Genomic DNA, 19,061 nt, shown 5'->3' with positions numbered 1-19,061 from the left:
CTTGGGCAACGGGAGTGGAATTTGGGACATCGATGCCCATATACCGCCTATAGCTGTGTAGTAGGTTCAACTATCGGGTGTCTTTTTCTTCCAGGTAAAAGTTAAGCAGCATGTAATCTGCTTGGAGTTTCTGGTTCTTGCTCTTAGCACTCGTCCAGATCTGGAAATCAGCAAAGGTAGATGGTTGTAAAAAAGTGAAGTGAAGTTCCGTGGCTGCGCTTGTGCGTCTGCGCGGTTCCGTCCACCACAAAGCCGCTTCTGCGCTTCCAAACCATCCTCTCTTCTTAGCGCACCAACACCGCCCTTTCGCCTGCGCATTTTTTTTGCGCATCTCTCTGGTCTCCCTGCTACGCGCATAGCTAGCAGGAGGTACGTATAAACCCTCCCCGCCGACCCTTTGTGGTCAGCTTTGTAGTCAACGGGACTCAAATCCGTAGTCTTCTACTTCACCGTAGGAGCATACCTTTCGGTCAAACGTTAGGTATTTCATACTGGGCACTGTCTCGACAGTGTCTCTTACAGTATATCTTCGCTTTTAGCAATGTCTGCTTCTTGCACCACCTCCCCAGTTCCCATCAGGACTGATGATGTTATTGTCGATGACATTGACATCGAGTTCGAGGATCTCATCGATGAGGATCTTTTCAATAACAATGATTCTGATTCCGAACCCGATGGCGACGCCACTCCTCCCAAGCTCAGCAAGGGCCAGACCATCAGAACGACTTTGACCGACGAGATGAAGCGCTCCTTGCAAAAGCCCGACGATCAGACCGCGGCCGTCACTGGTGACTTCAGACAAGAAGACGTCCCGGTCGAGTTCAAGAAATTCCGCAGCAAGCAGCCTTACACTCTCTCGATAGTTAGTCCTGTCAAAGAGGGTGAAACCAAGAAGAACCACTTCACGACATTTGGTCTTCTTCGTTCCAGAGGAAAGGTCACCGAGCTTGACGACGAAAAGCGAAAGGAGGAGCGCAAGAAGCACTTCATTCAAGTCAAATGGTCTCCTGAAACTCAAGTGCCCTCGGTGACTATCTGCATTGAGCGACCTGACAAGAGGGACGCTACATTCCGCATCTTCCCCAACAGCATCAACAGAAAGCGTCTTGGTAACGAAAGTTCCCAAGTCGAGATTGGGTTCAGAATGTCCAACAAACCGAAAGAACCGCTGATTGATCCCAACAACGAAGAGCTTCAGGAGCTGGTCAAGCAGAACAAGCTTCTCCAGGTCGAAACTCACCTCCTCCCTGCCGGTCGCCCTGATCCTTTGGGTGTCCAACAAATCGCACGACCACTCTGGCACAACATCACGGAGAAGGAAATCAATGAGCTGATCAGTGTGTGGAACTCCAAAGGCCCCCTACAACCTTGGGAGCAGGCTATCGTGATGCTTCAGACGGCCAACTGCATCGTTCTACACCAGGAGATCCATCAAGAGAATGCTGAAAGGCTTGCGAAGCTCAGTGAGTTCATGCAAATTTGCTTCAAGCAATGTTGCATTTACGACTTTTACTGGTTCTGGACAAAGCAACATGAAGGTCCAATCACTGAAGACAAAAAGCCATGGGTTGATGCGCCTGTGCCACACTGGATGGCCAAACATTGGTTGGCCACACCTGGCCCGGACGGCGAAGAAATTCTAGAGCCGTGGACATGGTCTGCATTCGTCAGACCGAATGTCTTCCCCAATGTCAAGACAGCATGTACGGCGGGTATGCTCGGCCTTGGTCGTGCCATCGGTACAGTGACAAGAATCAGAGACCAGCGTCTGGCAGAGGAAGATGGCAAGATTGAGGCATTCTTCAAACCGTTCCGCAACACCATCGCCCCCCCCGGTACTGATGACTGGTGGAAAGTCGACATCTACTCCAGCCTTCAAGCCTTTTCTTTGAAGGGTGTATCGCTCATTCCTGAGCCCGACACTCCTGTTATGATCACGTTCTATGAACGCGAGACCCCGGAGGCCACCGAGCTCAAGAAATACGTCTACAAAGGAACTGTCGTGGAGAATCTCTTCGACACACCCAACGTCACATTCGTTGCCAGAGTCTCAGGCAGACCCTTCTGGAAGTTCAACAAAGAGACCGTCAGCTGTTCAGTCGAGGTGACGGGCAACGAGGTTTCGGTGATTCGTCAACACGCGGCCTTCTCTGTCGCTGCTAAAGGACTGACCCGCGATAAGAGTATCGACTGGGATCACATTCTGTTCGATGCTCCACCAACTCCCTCGACAGTCTCGAGGAATGCTTGGACCGAAGAGATCAAGCAATACGAAGGCATGAAAGAGGAGTTCCTCAAGGAAGCAAAGGACACCTTCAACCTTAACGACAAGCAAATGGAGTTCACAAAGCACTTTGTCGAAAACGACACAGGAATCTCCCTCTTGGTTGGCCCTCCTGGCACCGGCAAGAGTGTCGACATGGCGGCCATCATCTTGCTGTACCTCACTCTCAACAAGAAGTACCGCAAGAAGGGTTCTGCAAAGAAAATCCTGGTGACTGCGCCATCTAATGTTGCCGTTGACGAGCTGCTCTCCAAATGCATCGCCGCCGGTAGTGAAAAGATGGGTTTGAAGTTAGTCCGCTTCAAGGGAGGCAAGCCTTCTCTCAAGCGCGACGCTGAAAACGATGTGGCCATGGCTGGCACAGATGACGCAGCCGAGACTTTGGAAGATGCGTACTGGAACATCATGGAAGCCACCCTCGGTGGCGCCAAGAACCCGTCCAAGGGTGTACACAAGGATAGAGAGTTCATTGCAGACTTCATCCGCACCATCAAGGGTTGGCCCAAGAATCATGCCAGCAAGAACGATGCCAAAGCCTACCTTGGACTTCTCGAAAAGCTCATCTCTAAGGAGAAGGGGACGGCAGTACAACGCCGCCAACTGATAGCCGAGAAGGACGAGCTACAAGAAAAGCTCTACAAGGCATACTGGGAGGAAGTCGATGCCGCCTTCACGACCATGAACGGCGCCTCGAACGACGCCTTGGCCTCATTCGAACCAACCCTCGCCGCGATGGACGAAATTGCTCAGGCCAACCTTGGCGACATGCTGACAGTCTTGGTACCATTCCCTACCATCGAGAACGCAGTTGGCGCTGGTGACCCTAGACAGATCAGAGGCAGGGCATTGGCTGAGGGCAGAAACGAGTTCTTCGTTATCCAATTGGAGTCTGTCATGCACAAGGTCGTGAACCGCAGGGCACAAACCGGTGAAGATCACACCCTCAGCTATGTCCAGCTGGAAGTACAGCACCGTATGGATCCAGAGATCGGAGGCCCAATCAGCGACATCTTCTACGGAGGAAAACTCATTCATGCTCCGGTCACAATGCAGGTCCAGCCCGTGCGTGAGACTTGGAAGGACTGCTTCAAGCAGCATCTTGGAGCTGCATACGATGGCAACAACAGATTTGCTATCGACATTAGTGGCGAGAAGAACCAATCTGTCTCTTGGAAGGGTTCTACCTCATTGTGCAATCAACATGAGGCCGACGCAATATGTCAGATGATCAAGGTTATCTTGCAGCATCCTCCTCCGGCCAACGGCGTGCGTGTGGAGCCCCACAACATCATCATCACCACCGACTACGCCGGTCAGGAGTCGTTGTTCAAGGTTATGCTGCAAAGATGGACATACCGTGTCGATGGTGTGGAGCAGCCTCTAGGAGGATCTGGCGACAACAGAGTCCGAGTGAGCACGACCAGCAAGACACAAGGTTCAGAAGGCGACCTTCAGTTCATCTCGTTGGTCAAGAACGATGTCAAGAAGCTCGGCAGTGTCAAATTCATTGCAACTCCAGAATTTGTCAACGTCAAGTGGTCGCGAGCCAAATATGGTCAGGTTGTCGTGTGCAACATGCAACCCTTGCATACCGCCATCAAGAACGGTTACGTCGGCTGGGTTTTGCCTGGCTCAGGCAAGAAGAAGGCTGAGTTTATCAAGATGATCACCAGTTTCTGGCCCGACAATCTTGCCGAGAACTGCAAGATCATCTCCGAGAACGATTTCGTGTCTGGCATGATTCGAAACCAGCCTCCGACGAGCAAGAACTTCCCAAACCTCATCACCATCAGGAAGCGCCGTATTGAGGGTGAGGATGAGAAGAAGAAGGATGGCGACCAGCAGCAACAGCAGCAGCGTAAGAGACACAAGAAGAAGTCCACCCCTGCTGGAGACGGAGCTCGTACGGGTTTAGAGCCAGCTGATGCCGAAGTCCTCGCCAAGTACCGTTCAGAACTTGAGAAGAGAGAAGACTTCGACATGGACGCCATGAGACAGGCTATTGCAGACGTGGATGCACAGCCATCTCTCTCGAATGACCTGAAAGCTGCTATGGTCAAAACCGCCAAACGAGTGGGTGGTAAATTCTTGGCTGAGCAGGCCAAACGTCCATTGCCGGATCCCAGGTTCTCCTGGGCTGATGATGTGGACACGAAAATTCCATTGTCCAAGCCTACACAACAGCCCGACCCTGACAAGATGGATGTCGAATCTCAGCAGTCGGAGCCTGAGCTTCCTCTTGCCCCGGGTGAGCAAAGACGTATGCTCGGCAATTCACGCGTCAGTGAGACGTTTAGGCAGACACGAGGCGAGTCCCCACCGGTGACGATACAGGCCAGAGGAGATGCAGTACCTCCTCATCAGAGATTCCCTGAGCCTGCTCCCCAAGCAGCCGCCTCGACGTGGACCCCCGCTGCGAGCTCTTCTCGCCGCCCCAACTCTCCTCGTCGCGAGAACACTCCTCGTCGCAGCGACACTCCTCGCCGCAGCGGTCGTGCCAAGAAGCCATAGACTCTTGGGCGTTGTCAGCGCGTTTAGCGTTTGTGAGTATCGCTTGAACAACTCTCAGCGTTTGTGAGTGTCAGCTTGAACAACTCTCTTTGGTCTCTTCGGAGGGGTGGGTTTGGGGTAAAAAAAAAAAAAAAAAAAGCAGAAAAGTCAAAACACCACAAAAAAAAAAGAAAGAAAAGACCGAAAGACCAAAAAAAGCAAAAGAAAGACAAAAACATCAAAGAAAAAAGAGCAGGTCAAAAAACAAACAAAAAAAATGGCAATTGTATGGGGTGGTGGGAGGGTTGTACGGATAACGTAAGGGTGGTGGGTGGGCTGTACGTTTATTGTGTTCGGAGTATGGAGGAGTGGTGGTAAGTATCAAGCGATCAATCTTCATTCTTTCCAGGCTGACGATTCAGACAGAACAGTTCGAGTGCCTCCCAGCTTTTTCAGCTTGGGGAGCTCCAGGAATGCGGCCTTCGACCAGATCTTCCGACGTCCACTGGTGTTCTTGTTTGCTCGCACAGCTTTGTTTTCGCCGAAGGCGACCATGTCCGGCAACGGCATCACCTTGTGGAAGACCGGATCGTTTCTCACCTGTACTGGACGATGAGGAGGTTGTGCAGAAGTATTTCCGCTTCTTCTACTTCAGTCGGCTTCATTCGGTCCGTCTCTCTTGCTGTCGCCCAGTCTCAGCTATCACCAAGAATCAGACTTTGTTTCGGGTTTTAGTCAGATTCGACGAGCCAGAGAACCTCTCGAGCAGACAAGAAACTCGCTGCACGAACATTTCGCAATGAGTGTGAGCTCAATCATGAGATTGAGAGACAACGATAAGTCGACAAACTCAACGCAGCCAAAGCATGTAACCACAACTTCAGCAAGACACTGGCTCACTACATCGAGACTGGGACAGAGCGAGCTTCCAGATTCGCCTCCACCATCTTTGCCGGCACGAGTGCTCGGGGGTCATGGTGAAACAGAGGGCTCAAACTTCCACGCATTCACCCGTCGATGATTATTTCAGACTCGTCAACTTGGTGTTGAGCAGCTCCAAATTCCGCTTGCACACGTTTGCATCCCGCCTCAACAAGGCAATGGTCTCTTTCAACGACATGAACTTCTACACTATTGGTGCGACTTCTGGAGGCTTCTCTTGCTCTGACGCCGCCGTCCGCAATTTGAATCTTTTCGCAGGCTCGCTCTACTTGGAAACCCCAGCTATCTAAGGTTCTCTTCACTGTTTCCTGGGTTTAGTCTCGCAGTCGCGCCGTGCTGGTAGCTTTGCGGTCAACAACGATGGATACGTGGATCCTAAGATCCGCGAAGCTGCTGGCTGGCCTGAAACATGTCCTTTCGTGGGATTACCTTTACAGTTCTCGAAGGAAGTCTGCTCGCTGCGCAGAGGTGGTCATGGACTTCTACGCTATTTGAGCGACCTGCATGATTCTCTTGCTGTCCCAACTTGAATTTCTTCGCGGGTCCACTCTGCTTGGAGACTGCAGCTATCTACAACTCTCTCCGCTGCTTCTTGGGTCTCATTTCGTCGTCGCAATGCGTCGGAGACTCGGCGCGAAGACAACGAAACGCTCACCGAAAGCTTCATGCATTTGAGGCATCTCTTGCGGCGACTCAAGACATTGCAGCTCTGATCCAATCAAAAAGGATTTCTATCTGCTTCTATGCCTATCTGCCTCTTGTTTCGATGTTGACAATGCCTCGAGCTCATTGTCAGTCAGTTGCCTTGTCACAACGCTTCACAAACTGCAGACGTACAGCATCTTGGAATGATAGTAACTTTCGTACTGTTTGTCTCACAGAGCTCTGCCACGGCCGACCTTGAAAGGCTCTTTGCCTGATCATTTTGTCCACGAAAGCCATCATTGGCTCGCCTTGCGATCATCCTTGGTTGAGGTTCCCAAGCAACTGGAAAATGAGTTTCTCTGACCTCAACTTTGCTACAGCTCAAGCGCAACTACCAGACAGCTCAAGGAGTCTTATCGAGCCATTAGCAAGCTGAATCCGGACCACGTGAGTTCAATGCGATTGCAGACCCTGACCAGGACATTGGCACTATGGTTGGCCTTTGTCCTCCGCAACAAGCTTGTCCTCCGCAGTGTCCTCCCGCTATCATGAAGACTGTCAAGTCCTGATACCTTTCGGAAAAGTCGACGGTTCTCACGTCAACGTCAAAGGTTAAGATGCGGAAGGTCCAAAACGGCATCATTTCCTCTACTTGTTAGATCGCCATCTTCGCAAGCGATGAGGTACACAAGACATATTGGCCTCTTTTGTGCCAGGCATGCCTTCACGTTCTCACTTCATTCTGCCTGTTAGACCCCTATACTGGTACTACAGGAATTGAGCAGGCCATCGGCATCCTTGAGAGAGCGTTTTGGTCACATCGTCTCCGCTGAACAAGCAGGAGATTAAATTCCTCGAGAATATTGCAGTCTCACCCCTTTCTGTGAGTTCTATCTGCAACACCTAAAAGTTATGCAAAGCGTAACTTGGAATGCGAATCTACCTGCATACTCCCAGCTCGATGATTCCATTCTGATGATACTGAGTAACCTTTGGAGAAGTCGAAGTTTGTGGAGACGGTTTCAACGTCAACATCAAAGTCCAAAACGACATCACTTCGTCTACTCGTTGAATCGCCATCTCCGCAAGCTGCGAGGTGCGGTCCTTTCGGGTCGAGATCCTGCAGCTTTCATGTCCCCGACAACAAGTCTGTCGACATTCTGGATCCTTTGTGTCTTTCTCCGTGGCACGCAACTTCAATGCTGATGCCGATAAAGCTTGACCAGGTCGTTTCATCAATGCTTTCGTTTCTCTTGACAGTCCGCTGAACTTTCACCCTTGATGGCTTTCAACACAGCATCACCAATCATGTCAGTGTCTCTAAGCTCGTCTTTCTCGATCACATTCCGCCGCGCGACATGACTTGGCTCATGAAATGCGGTATTCCAATCCGCAAGTACTGTCTACCTCAAGCGCTCAAAACTTGTGACCTGAAGAGACAATAATCCACGACGCTTTGCGGAGCATGATCAACAAAAGACACGGATTTGTCGACAACTCTCGTCTTGGCCAGTGTACTGGGACCGTGCAATCTTACATGAAGGCGAAAAATCACAAACCAGCTCTATTTTCTGACAAGATCGTCACCATGAATCACTTCAGGCTTTATCAGACTTGCTCGTTGTACCTTGTCATGACAATGAGCTCTCGAGATGATGGCGAAGGCCGCCGAGCTCATTCCACCTCCGACCTATCAGTACTCAGTGTCAACAACAAAACTCCTCTGATCATGCCACGAACTTGTACAACTTCTTACTGTCCGATGGCAAGTATTGATGTCTCTCCAATGTGTAAGATCAACTTTTGCAGGACTGCGCCTTCTCTCTGCACTTTTCATTGACCCGCCATCTTTTGATTTACGACTTGTACCCAACTTTCCAAGATCCGAAATTGCTCTTCCACGAAGGTGCCGCCCTTTTAGCCACCCAGACAGGGAGTTACGTCATGACCAAGTCACCCAGCCCAACGTGTATGTATTCATGGCAACCAGCAGCATCGATGCATCACAGCTTGGCGGGAGCAAAACAAAAGCACAGCACAACCAGCAAAGTCCTTCATTGCAGTAAACCAACTCATTCCAAAGTCATCAAATCAAACAAGCACGTCTTCGAAAAGGTTATAGAAGGAAGGAAAGACAAAGAAACAGGAAAGATATGGATGGAAGGTGGATAAGGAAGAGAGGACAGGGTATTGAGAGGTTGGAATACAAGAGCAAGGGATTGAACTGGATCTGGGACGGCAAGGAGAAGCTTTCAACGGTAAAGCAGGCTGGTGATAAGAGGAGGAACTCAACGAGGTAATAGAAGGACGACAGAGAAGGGTGAGTACCTCGACGTGGGCAAGACACTGAAATGACTGACAAAGTAAAGCAGGACACTTGGAAAGCATATCACGCCGCTCATATCACGACACAGCAACAATACTCTATCCAGTGGACACCGCGTTCCTTCTCATGCAGACGTTCGAAGATTGATCAACCACATCGCTCTGCCACCCACTTGCAAGTCCGACAAGATTGAAATAGCGAAGTCTTTGCGCCATGGTCTACACGGTGGACGTTCTGAATCTGATCAACCACATTGCGCTACCACCTCAGCTGCCACAGCCTGGAGAGGCCGACTCTTTTACGATCAACAAAACCCTTCTGAAGCTCCTCCAAGATGTAACGCAAACCTGCGGCGGCGCTGCCTAAGTGTCCATTTTCAAGATCCTGTCGGCACTACACAAGACCGAACAAGCCAGTTGCGCCATGACCTGCTCGCTGCCAACCTGACCGCCTTAGATCCTGGTGGTAAGTACTGCATCCAGCGTTCGAGAACATTCGCTGACAATTTTTAGATTGCTTCGCGTTCCATCTCCCACCACATAACTCTGCTCTCTCGTGTCAAAGACTCTCAAGGTCTCCTCAACTAACAACATCCTTATGAGCACGCAAGATCGACTTACCAAAGCCTTACCGACGATTTCGATGCTACGGCTGCCGAACCAGACGGACAAGATTCACTATGAGGCTCCTCAACAAAATGATGAACACCATCACCACCCACCACCACATGGACAGTAGAGAAAGAGCTTGGAATGCCTCAATAAACACTCCATATTTGAAACACCACAACAGGACGAAAGAATCCCCGAAACTACCACCACAGTAAACGCGACTTGCACAGAAAGAGCACGGACAACCCACAACGAAAACCAGCGCGCAGAATACGAGCAGGATAAGAAGAGTGAGAGCGAGTCACGCCAGACACCAACATGTCGAGATGCGGACAGCTCAGTCATAGCCTTGTCTCTACGCGCCCTTCGAACCGCACCTATCTCGTATCTGTAGCATTCTATTCCGCTATTCCTCCCTCCAGCCGAGACATACCACCATCATGGTGGGCGTCAACATCTCAAAAACCAAAGCAGAAGCCAATACAGCAAGTCATCTACGTTGTTCTCGGCACTCAATCCTACATCGAAAGCTTGATCTAGCGAAAGCTGCATTTTCTTGGTCGTCTTCATGATCATCATCGTGGCATAAAATCAAGACGCTGCTTACCCAGCAAGCCAGCCGATCATCCTTCATCATCCGACTCATGCTACTTTTCGCCAGTCTTTACGCTATCTGATCCTCTGACAACTCCAAAAGCTGTGAAAGACCGGACTTGATGCTACTGGGCTCCAAAATCAATTGCGGTCACGAGCAAAGCCTGTTCTCCGCTACATCCAATCCTTCTTCCAATGAAGATAGTCTGGAAGAATTCCTTGTCAGGAGACCGTGCGCATCAACCACGCCCCTCAGACGACATCAACATCTTATGAGCTGCGAGGCGCCATGCGCCATCGCAAAAAGTCTGTTAAGGCCAATGCGTATGCCTCTCGAGCAAGAGAGCTTTCTAAAATACAACCATGACACTTGACCTACGCAGCTGAAAGCATGACTTCACTCTGCTGCTTGGGATCAACTTGTATCATCGTCTCGCATGTGCAGAGCACAAACTCTCAGTCTTGATCAACAGATCTGTCACTCACTCATGACAAACTGCAAGTTAACCAACTGTCTGGCAGAAACGGTCATGGTTTGTCGAAACAGAAAAATTGATCAACCTCCGCAACACCAGCAAAATCTTGCCAATGCTCGGTCATGAAAACCCTCTTCCACATCACAACGGGCAGAAGAGGAAGCGAGCTCTTAGTCGTCTGGGAAAGTGGAGCAATTGGCACTCTGGTGTGGAAGTTTGGTTTCGTTTTGCCTCTGTGGCAGCTTGTCTCTGGTCGTTTCTTTTATTCGTTGTATAGTGTAAATAGCGGTATAGCCAGCCAGTCCCTTATCTCTTACATGCTCTCCACATCTGTCGTCCAGTTCGTTTTCCGTAATTGAGAAGACGTAGGCTCGACTCCTACTTGCTACAATTTTTTTGCTACGTTAGCAGAGTAGAGTCTTATCTTTCACAGATCGAAGAAGTGCAACAATGTAGATGAACGTGGGATTCGAACTCGATATTTGCACAGAAGTGATGTGATGATAAGTGATGAGAATTGAATTGATTTCAAGTTCCGTAGCGATGGTCTAGCGGTATGATACCTCATCTTCGAATGACATTGCAAACACAAGCATTGTCCTTGCTCTCCCTCTTCCTTGGAAACCGGTCGGGCAAACCTTGGAGGGACAAGAGGGGCTCCGAGCAAGTAGAACCTGAGGTACATACACTTTTTTGGTCTTGGTCACGCACTTTGATTTTTTGTCGAGCTGAAGTCTTAATTTGTAACCCGATGATAAGGTTGCGATTGATAGAAACACGACACAAACTGTACCTGGTCATGGAAGCAATCATTCAAGTGTCAGTGAGGTTGCGCAGGATGATAGAAGAACTATATTAGACATCTTTCTTTGTCCCTCTTGGTGGTGCTTGACATTTGCTTCACTGGAACACAAAGAAGGTAGATATCCTACCGGATGGGAATCAGTGTGAAAGAAAAATAAATGAATGGGCTACACTACTTCTTGGTATCTAGGGTCTGGAGACCTTGCAGTCGCTTTCCGGGACAGGTGCAACCTCCCGCTCATTTTGTGGTCTGATGCTGGATTGCTCATGCATATTCCACAAACTGATGCGGCATGTACCTCGGCGTGCCCTTCTCGGTGTAGATGTGATTCTCTGATAGCATGCTTTCGATCTTTGAGGTTTTGTTGAGAAAGAGGATTCTGGCAGCAATCTGGATATGGTTGGTCTGGAAGTTGCAAAGAGGAGCGAGTTTTTCTGCCAACTCGTAGTAGTCAACATCGTTGCTGGCTAGATCCTCACTGACGACGTAAACTTTTTGGTCTTTGCCCACAGAGAAGCCAGCTGGAACGACCTTCGCCTTGACTTCTTGACCGTCAACGATCATCTTTCGCATGATTGAGATGGACTTGACCGAATAGAAAGCAATTCTTTCGAGCTTAGGCTGGATGAAGTCGTGTTTCTCGGGTCTGACGAGGCAGAGCAGATAGCGAACCTTCTGCTGGAACAAGTCGGTTCGGGCTTGCTCTTGCTGTGCTTCATCCAAACCCTCAATGGTCTCTTGCTCGCTTACGTTCTGGGATAGGCGTTTGTTCCAAGTACCCATGTTAACAAGCAGAGGCTCGAGGCTCTCTTGATCGATGATTTCAACGTCCAGGAGCGGGAGGAGTTCGGCGAAAGCTTGATACAAGTAAGGAGCGTCTGGAATAAACCATCGCGAGTCGTCTGCAGCAGAGAGCCGGAAGCTACCATCAGGGTCACGCACAGGAAACAGCCTGAGGTGGTGCATGGAGTCGAGTTTGAAGTCCGGTCGTAATCTTAGTTCGGCGCTGAGTTCACGCAGCAGCCTCGCAATCTTGAACTTGGACCAGAAATGGTCGTCGAGTGTCGTCAGCTCGGCGATGATGTGTTCAATGCCCCTTTCTGGATGTGAAGCAATACATCTGAATGATGGTCTGAGAGGGGTGGAGAGATTTGCGAGCCAGGAAACATCCTGCTTGTTTTCCTTGACAATGGCGACGAAGAGTCTGCCGAACAGTGGATCTTGACTGAGTAGCTGTTGAGCCCAGGAGCTCTCCTCGAACAGCATGCTGGCATGTTTGACACAAAAAGATACTGCAAGCTCGCGGAGGCGACAGTCCCCAGTGCTAAGTCTGCAGAGGTTACTGATCTCGTAGAAGAAGCTTGGTACTTCCCATGACATCATCATCACTTTCCAGAAGACATATAGGACCTCATCTCGAAGCGTGGGAACATCGTACTCATCAGCCGCAAGGAATGTATCGATATGGAAAGCAATATCCATCTGCTTCAGGTTCGTCCGAGGTGTACGTTCTTGGTCGTTGAAGGGTAGGTCATAGATGTGGCGGATCATCGCTTGGATTGCTTCTGGATTCTCTGGGTTGTGTTCATCGGTCAGGATGATCTCGTCTGCGAAGGTGGACTATAGAAGAATAAGCTTTCCCTTACAGATGGTAAGTAACGACCAGGCACATACAGAGAAGCCGCCGGTGAATGCTTTCCTGAAGTACGCCGACTTTGCTGCCAGGATATGCTTGTGTGCATAGAGTTGATGCTTGATGCCGAACTTGACGAGCACATCTGAGGTGGTTTGATCGTTGAAGAGACTATAGCGACCGATCTGTAAGCATGTGCTGCTTGAGTTCGGCCGAACAAGGCCGTTGGTAGCCGCTGATAGCCGTTGGAAGCTGGGGAAACATACCTTGGCCGATCCCTTGTAGCTGGCTCTGACATATTGACCAGGTCAAGAGAGCGAACCTCTCATGTCGAAATTGGTGTCTTTCTGATCGTGATTCGGAGAGTCGAGCAGAGAAGTGAGATCTCCAGCGCGATGGATAGTCGAGTTCCTCAGAGAACAAAGCAAACGCGACGACAGAACAAATTCCGTGGCGCCAAGCGAAAAAAAGTTGCACCACGTCTGCTTCAACCCATGTCTTCTTTCTTTTATGCTCTAGCACTTCTTGTTGTTCTTGCTGTCATTCTTGAAGTCCTTTACGTCCAGTCATTCCAGGGAGATGTTTGCTTAGAGTATCTGTGTGCGGTTCTGCGGCGGCGCTCGAGGATGGCTGATAAGATCGCAGTTGACCGCTTCGTTGTCTTGAAGAGCTGATGCGATCTCGTGCGGTAGTCAAGTCTTCTTCGATCTCTTGTGCGGTTTTATAGCTAGGCAACGGAAGCCTCGAAGGTGGATGACCGGTCAAATCGATCTGTTGCGGTACATGCTGGTGATGTCTCTGCACCCTCCTCTGGCCCATGCTAATTGTTCGGACAGGTGGTATAGAAACGTTGAGTGACTGCTTGACTTTGGTGGGATATCTGCACAGATCGAAAGACATGAGATTGTACAGCTCAGGACGGATTGGTACGCTGGGAATGCCGAACTTTCAATGCATCAAGCTAACCCGACGATAGGATAGGAACAACAGGAGCGACAGTCATAAGATAGAAGTATGAAACAACCATTCGATGTTACGTCAGAAAATCAAATGTGCAGAGGTGTGCCTTCATGTCAAAGTAGGTGCTACAGATGAGGAAGGCACGAATGGCAGCCACCCTGTTCAAACTTCGCGAACCTCCCACCTCCAATTCTTCTTCCTCATACACAAAACGCAAGACCTTCGCCCGTCTGTGCTCGAAAAGAGCATATCTCGTTTTGGTATCTTTGCTGATCCTTCGGGGTCGCATTGTCAAGACCAGGGGACTCAAACCCCCAGTTTCTACGTAACAGTAGGAGCGACAACTGTAGTTAACGGACTCTCTTCCGTAGTCTTCTACTTCATTGTGGAAGCCTGCTCCCGTTCATTCGGTGAGTAGATACTGGGCACTGTCTCGACAGTGTCTCTTACAGTATATCATCTTCTTTCTTCGCAATGTCTGCTAATCACAGCACTGCTCAACCTCAACATGGGGTCATCAATCCAGCTCGGCAGCAGGAACTTTCCGGACTCAAGGAGTCAATTCAAGCCGCAACCAATCTCGCACGCAAGAACGGCACTCGCATCATCATGCGAGACTTCGAGATGCCTCCGGAATGGATGTCACCAGAAATGCGAGAAGCAGTTTCTCCATTCGGACTGACCGGCCTTCTTTACGATCACGACGACGTACCAGACAGAAGAGTCGATACGGACGACACGCAGGTTCAGAATTACAGAGGACTCGACGACTATCTCCTCGACATTGGTCAGAATGAATTTTCCTCGATGGAAGCCGACAACGACATCATGGAAGACACTTCTCCTGACATGGCTATGTCTGACATCGAAGAGGAAGCCCTGAACCTCGAGGAAGCCTTACTCGCATCCAAGGTCTCAACCACAGAGGCAGCCAGCATTGGCAATGGCAGAGAGCCAAGTCCCCAGGATGAGGAACCCAACGCCTACGACACTGATGAGATGGAGTCCTCTGATCCTGATCAGGATCCTGAGATGGACGACAACTTCTTCTTCGGAGACGAGGACGATGACGACGATGTATTCTTCGGAGACGGCAACGGTCATAATGACCAGGGGGATGATGGCAAGGCTCAAGCCGGCGATGAGGGTCGAGACGAAGGTGGCGATCAAGGCGACAGTAAAGGCAAAGCCGAGGTCACCCATCGAAGCCCGGATGATTTTGACTTCGACAAGGAGAAGTCTGACCTCGAGAGACGCTTCGATTTAGGAGAACGACAACTTGTGGTTCCCATGCAGGACATCTTCGATTATGTCGAGGTTGTCTGTATGGAAAGGGGTCTTTCCAGCGACCAAGCTCATACGATCAGGTTTTCGGACAAGGGTGTCGACATGAACCTCCCGGAGACGCTCCCCATCGCCAGAACATACGACGACCCTCGCTCCTGGATGATTGACAATATGGTCGAACACCTCGTCGAAGAGAACGGACCATATCCCCCAGGGACAGCTTACATCACTACCGGCATGAACCCTCTGTATCTCGGAACTGGCAGATTTCTGACACCCGACGAAATCAACAACCAGTTGAAGGAGCACGTACGACAAGCCCGTAGTGACGTGAATTACGTGCCATTAGGAATCTGGCCTTTCAACAGAACGGCCTTCAACGTGAGGAAAGCGGTCATGGCCTGGAATCCCAGAGGAAATCACTGGGTTTGTGTGTCATTCTTTTTCGATGAAGCTTCATCAAAAGGCAGAGTCGAGGTACGCAACTCTCGTCGACCACCACGAGGTGCCAATGGCGAATTTGTCGGGACGGACAAAATGGCAATTACATATCTACGAGCTTTCGGAGAACTCATGGCAATCTCACCGCACGTCAATCTCCCGTACTTGACTTGGAATGAGCCAGTCCAGCTCGTTGAACAAACTGAACAATCCAATCAGATAGACTGTGGACCAATTGCTGTGGATACCATCGTCAAGGAATTACACGGCCAGCCTCAAACTATCGTCAGAGGATTTGCAGAGGCACGAGCGTTCGGACTTGACCTTCGAACACAAATTTTGAAGTCGGTCTATGAGAAGATCCTTGATCGCAAAATGCCAGTCTATTACGACAGCCCACCTGCCACTGGGAGAGAAACAGCTAAGCAGACATACGACTTTGACGCTGACGAAGTCATGGCCATTAATCCCGAGTGGCTTCAAGAGCAGGGTGTTCTTCTGAAGATTGCCGCCATGGAGAAAAACCCTCGAGGGGAATCAAATCCTGGCCCAAAAGTATCACCTGTGCTTCCAGGATCTCGAGCAGGAAACAACGACGGTGACAGCGACAGCGATATCGAGGAGATTGAGAAAGCTGCCGACGGAAGCTTCAAACCAGTTTCTGCAAAGTCTACAAAGATTTCTAGAAAAAACCATGATGAAAGATTTGAACTTACGCAACGCCTGTTCAAGGCAGTACAGTCATCAAAGAATTCGTCAAACTACAGCAAGCCACTGGGAAGGCTGCTCGACCGCATTAGGCTGTATCCGTCGATTGAGGCGAGTTGGATCCTGGGTTTCGAGCAAATGTGTAGGTTCCTACCACCTACACGTTCAAAGTATGAGGTTCTCAAGTCTGGATGGTATTCGGAGAGTATGGTCAACGCGATTGTCACACTCACGAAGTCCCCGGACTCAGTATCACATTTTATACCCGTCCCAGATGTCCAGACCATTATCGGAGATGACGCGCATGAACGCTTCATGCGGTATGTGGAGTCTGGCTCGACTGATCCGTACCCACGAATGGCCTCTCTTTCACAAGCACCAAAAAACGTTGATTCGGTAGTGTTCGCATGGCTAGCGCTCGGGCACTGGACGACAGTCTATTTGCAACGACCTCAATCAGGAACTGTCGGCCAAATCCTTCATCTGGATTCGTTCGGGGCGGGAAAAGGAAGAGCTCGACCATTGCTTCCGGTAAAGGTGCTTCCTGCATTTGTGGCAGAATATGCGCGAAAACTTGCCTGGCCCGAGGTCCGTTGGGAAGTTCAACCGGGCATCAGTAGCGAGCAGAAAGACAGTTCGTCTTGTGGGCCCATCGCTATAGAGAACTGCGTGGATCTCCTGGTTCATGGTGCCGTGAATACAGAGCCCAAGGATGCGAATGCCCTACGACTACGACACTTCCAGTTAGCATATAAGGCTATTGCGGATACACCAGACCCCATTGCTAGCCAGGCATCACGAGAGGATGATGCTGCATCAGGACAAAAAAATTCCAACTACCGGGAACTTCTATGCAACGCGCTTGAGCATGGTGACGCCACAACACGGGAACTGTTCGGTCTTGTCAAACAGCAATTATAACCGGAGGTCTACGAAGGGGACGACTTGTTCGATCGACGCTTGAGCTATTACTTGAGTTCCACTCCGACAACCTTTGTGGAGAAATCCGGCAAATGGTCTCTGATCCAGGGTCCTGGCCATAACCTTTCAACGAATGAACGTCTGAGACTGGAGAGTCTGGAATCTCCTTCTCGAGTGCTTGACGTGCTAGACTATCTGGACAATAAATACAGCTTGATCATCGTCGTCATGCGTACCAGTCGAGGTTATAAGACAAGGGCAACATCGGATCAAAGCAAGAACCGGGCGTTGCGAGTCGCCCATGCCTTTTGGCTCCGTTTTGTGTCGTCAACCGCTTCACTGAGACGGGTCAAACATCATCAGGATTGGGCTGCGATCGACCATGTATCGGAACTACCATTTTTCGAGCTTGTTTTGGATTCCGTGTCGAGTTCGGGCACTTTGCTATACATGATCCAGAGCAACCGCGAGCTGCTGGATATTCTTGACTCGGTCCAAGGGCGAGTTGTGATGCTTCAAGCTAATCCAGACGGGTCTTCGACTGACCTCGCCTCATTCTCCGAAGTCCTGACCAAATGGCCACGCACAAACTTGGACCTCATGATCTACACGTCGACATACCAAGAATCACTGCTGAACTGGGGAGTGCCGGACAATGAGATACTCTGGTATCAGTTGAATCTGAACAGGCTCGTTACTCTTTGGCAGGGACAAGCAGGAGACACGCTGTCCATGCAAGAACGGTTGATCAATAACGGACACGAACAGATGCTGTACTTGATGCATACAATGCATTGTGCCAAAGTTGACTTCTACAAGGAAGCCTCAGTCCTCAGATGCTCGCCTTGGTTAAGCAACGGAATCGCCATACTTTTCATGAGCAGACGAAGCTATGATGAGCTGCCAGAAGAGACGAAATCGTGCGAGGAATGCAAATCCGAGACAACTACTGTGAAATGGAGACGCGGATCCTCTGTCAATGTGTCACCCACGTTGCGCTGTGATGAATCACACATGTCTTCGCCCCGTGCGGTTGCTGATGTTGTATCGTGTGGGGGTGGAATGTACACACTTAAGGACACGTCAACCAAGCCACGCAAGTCAACGGCAACCAAGTCACGCAAGCCAGCCAAGCTACACAAGTCATTCAAGCCAAACAGGCCACGCAGGTCAACCAGGCCAAGGAAGCTGAACGTTCGCGCCCTTCGCGCTGAGGAAGATGTTCCCGCAAATCTAGTTGCAGCAACTCCGAGGTCAAAATCCCTGATCGAGAATCCTGCATACAGCCTGGTTGTGAGAAATAAGGATTGGCAATCTGGTGTCACCCACATCAGTATCGGGGGAAAACTACTCCCGCATACAGCCGGGATGTTCATTCGGCGAAGGATCTCCAGACTGGAGCGTGATTCTTCGCCTCCCAGCATGAATGTGCGGATAAACCGCCGGTCAGCGCTGTGGGTTTGTGAGCCATGCGGCAGGGAAGGCTTCTCATTTGAGGACATGGGCTGCCACTATCTCTCTCATGGACATCTCGCCGTGGTTAGTCAGCAAACGGAAGTCATAATCGACCCTAGGCAGTGGATGGCTCTGGCCGAAGCTCAGCTGCCATACTTTGGTGCCGGCTCCCGACATTATAAACTCAATCCTGAGTGTCTGATGATCGACGGCAAGCCTCATGTCTTGATCTTCATATGCGATCTTTGTGGAACAAGTAATTCGAGATTTACGGCCATGCGCAGACACATGAAGAATTGCCACCACGTCGATATAGGGGGTGTGAGAAGTTTAAATCACCGTTCATCTAACGTTCAAGAGGCTGGCGATGACGACCGTGTCGAGGCCGATGACAAAGCTGCCACCGAAGCCTTCGCAGCTATTGTCGAAAAGTTCGAGATATTCCGTACCAAATACGAATCCGACAAAGGTGCAGACAAGTGA

At 50.1% G+C, this 19,061-nt stretch overlaps 4 protein-coding genes across 4 annotated transcripts; 3 read left to right on the top strand and 1 right to left on the bottom strand.

The window, feature by feature from the left end:
* Positions 1-1,714: 1,714 nt before the first annotated feature.
* M437DRAFT_56215 (uncharacterized protein) lies at positions 1,715-3,967 on the top strand (the record flags this gene model as incomplete). Its single annotated transcript, XM_041023007.1, has 1 exon — positions 1,715-3,967. A coding segment is annotated over one exon (2,253 nt), but the record flags the coding sequence as incomplete, so codon positions are not given.
* Positions 3,968-8,514: 4,547 nt separating this feature from the next.
* On the top strand, positions 8,515-9,274 carry M437DRAFT_68811 (uncharacterized protein; the record flags this gene model as incomplete). The annotated part of the gene is made up of 3 exons (XM_041025178.1): positions 8,515-8,657; positions 8,794-9,152; positions 9,252-9,274. The coding sequence occupies 3 exons, from the start codon at positions 8,515-8,517 to the stop codon at positions 9,272-9,274; spliced, it is 525 nt and encodes a 174-aa protein (XP_040876865.1).
* Positions 9,275-12,373: 3,099 nt separating this feature from the next.
* Positions 12,374-12,976, bottom strand: M437DRAFT_20548 (uncharacterized protein; the record flags this gene model as incomplete). Its single annotated transcript, XM_041019002.1, has 2 exons — positions 12,374-12,780; positions 12,844-12,976. Coding segments are annotated over 2 exons (540 nt in total), but the record flags the coding sequence as incomplete, so codon positions are not given.
* A 1,264-nt stretch (positions 12,977-14,240) lies between these two features.
* M437DRAFT_68809 (uncharacterized protein) lies at positions 14,241-19,061 on the top strand (the record flags this gene model as incomplete). Its single annotated transcript, XM_041025177.1, has 2 exons — positions 14,241-17,073; positions 17,140-19,061. The coding sequence occupies 2 exons, from the start codon at positions 14,241-14,243 to the stop codon at positions 19,059-19,061; spliced, it is 4,755 nt and encodes a 1,584-aa protein (XP_040876863.1).

This window comes from Aureobasidium melanogenum (assembly GCF_000721775.1).
Source record: "Aureobasidium melanogenum CBS 110374 unplaced genomic scaffold scaffold_23, whole genome shotgun sequence".
Lineage (NCBI taxonomy): Eukaryota > Fungi > Ascomycota > Dothideomycetes > Dothideales > Saccotheciaceae > Aureobasidium > Aureobasidium melanogenum.
The sequence above is the reverse complement of the archived record's forward strand: the minus strand, read 5'-3'. Positions and strand labels throughout refer to the sequence as shown.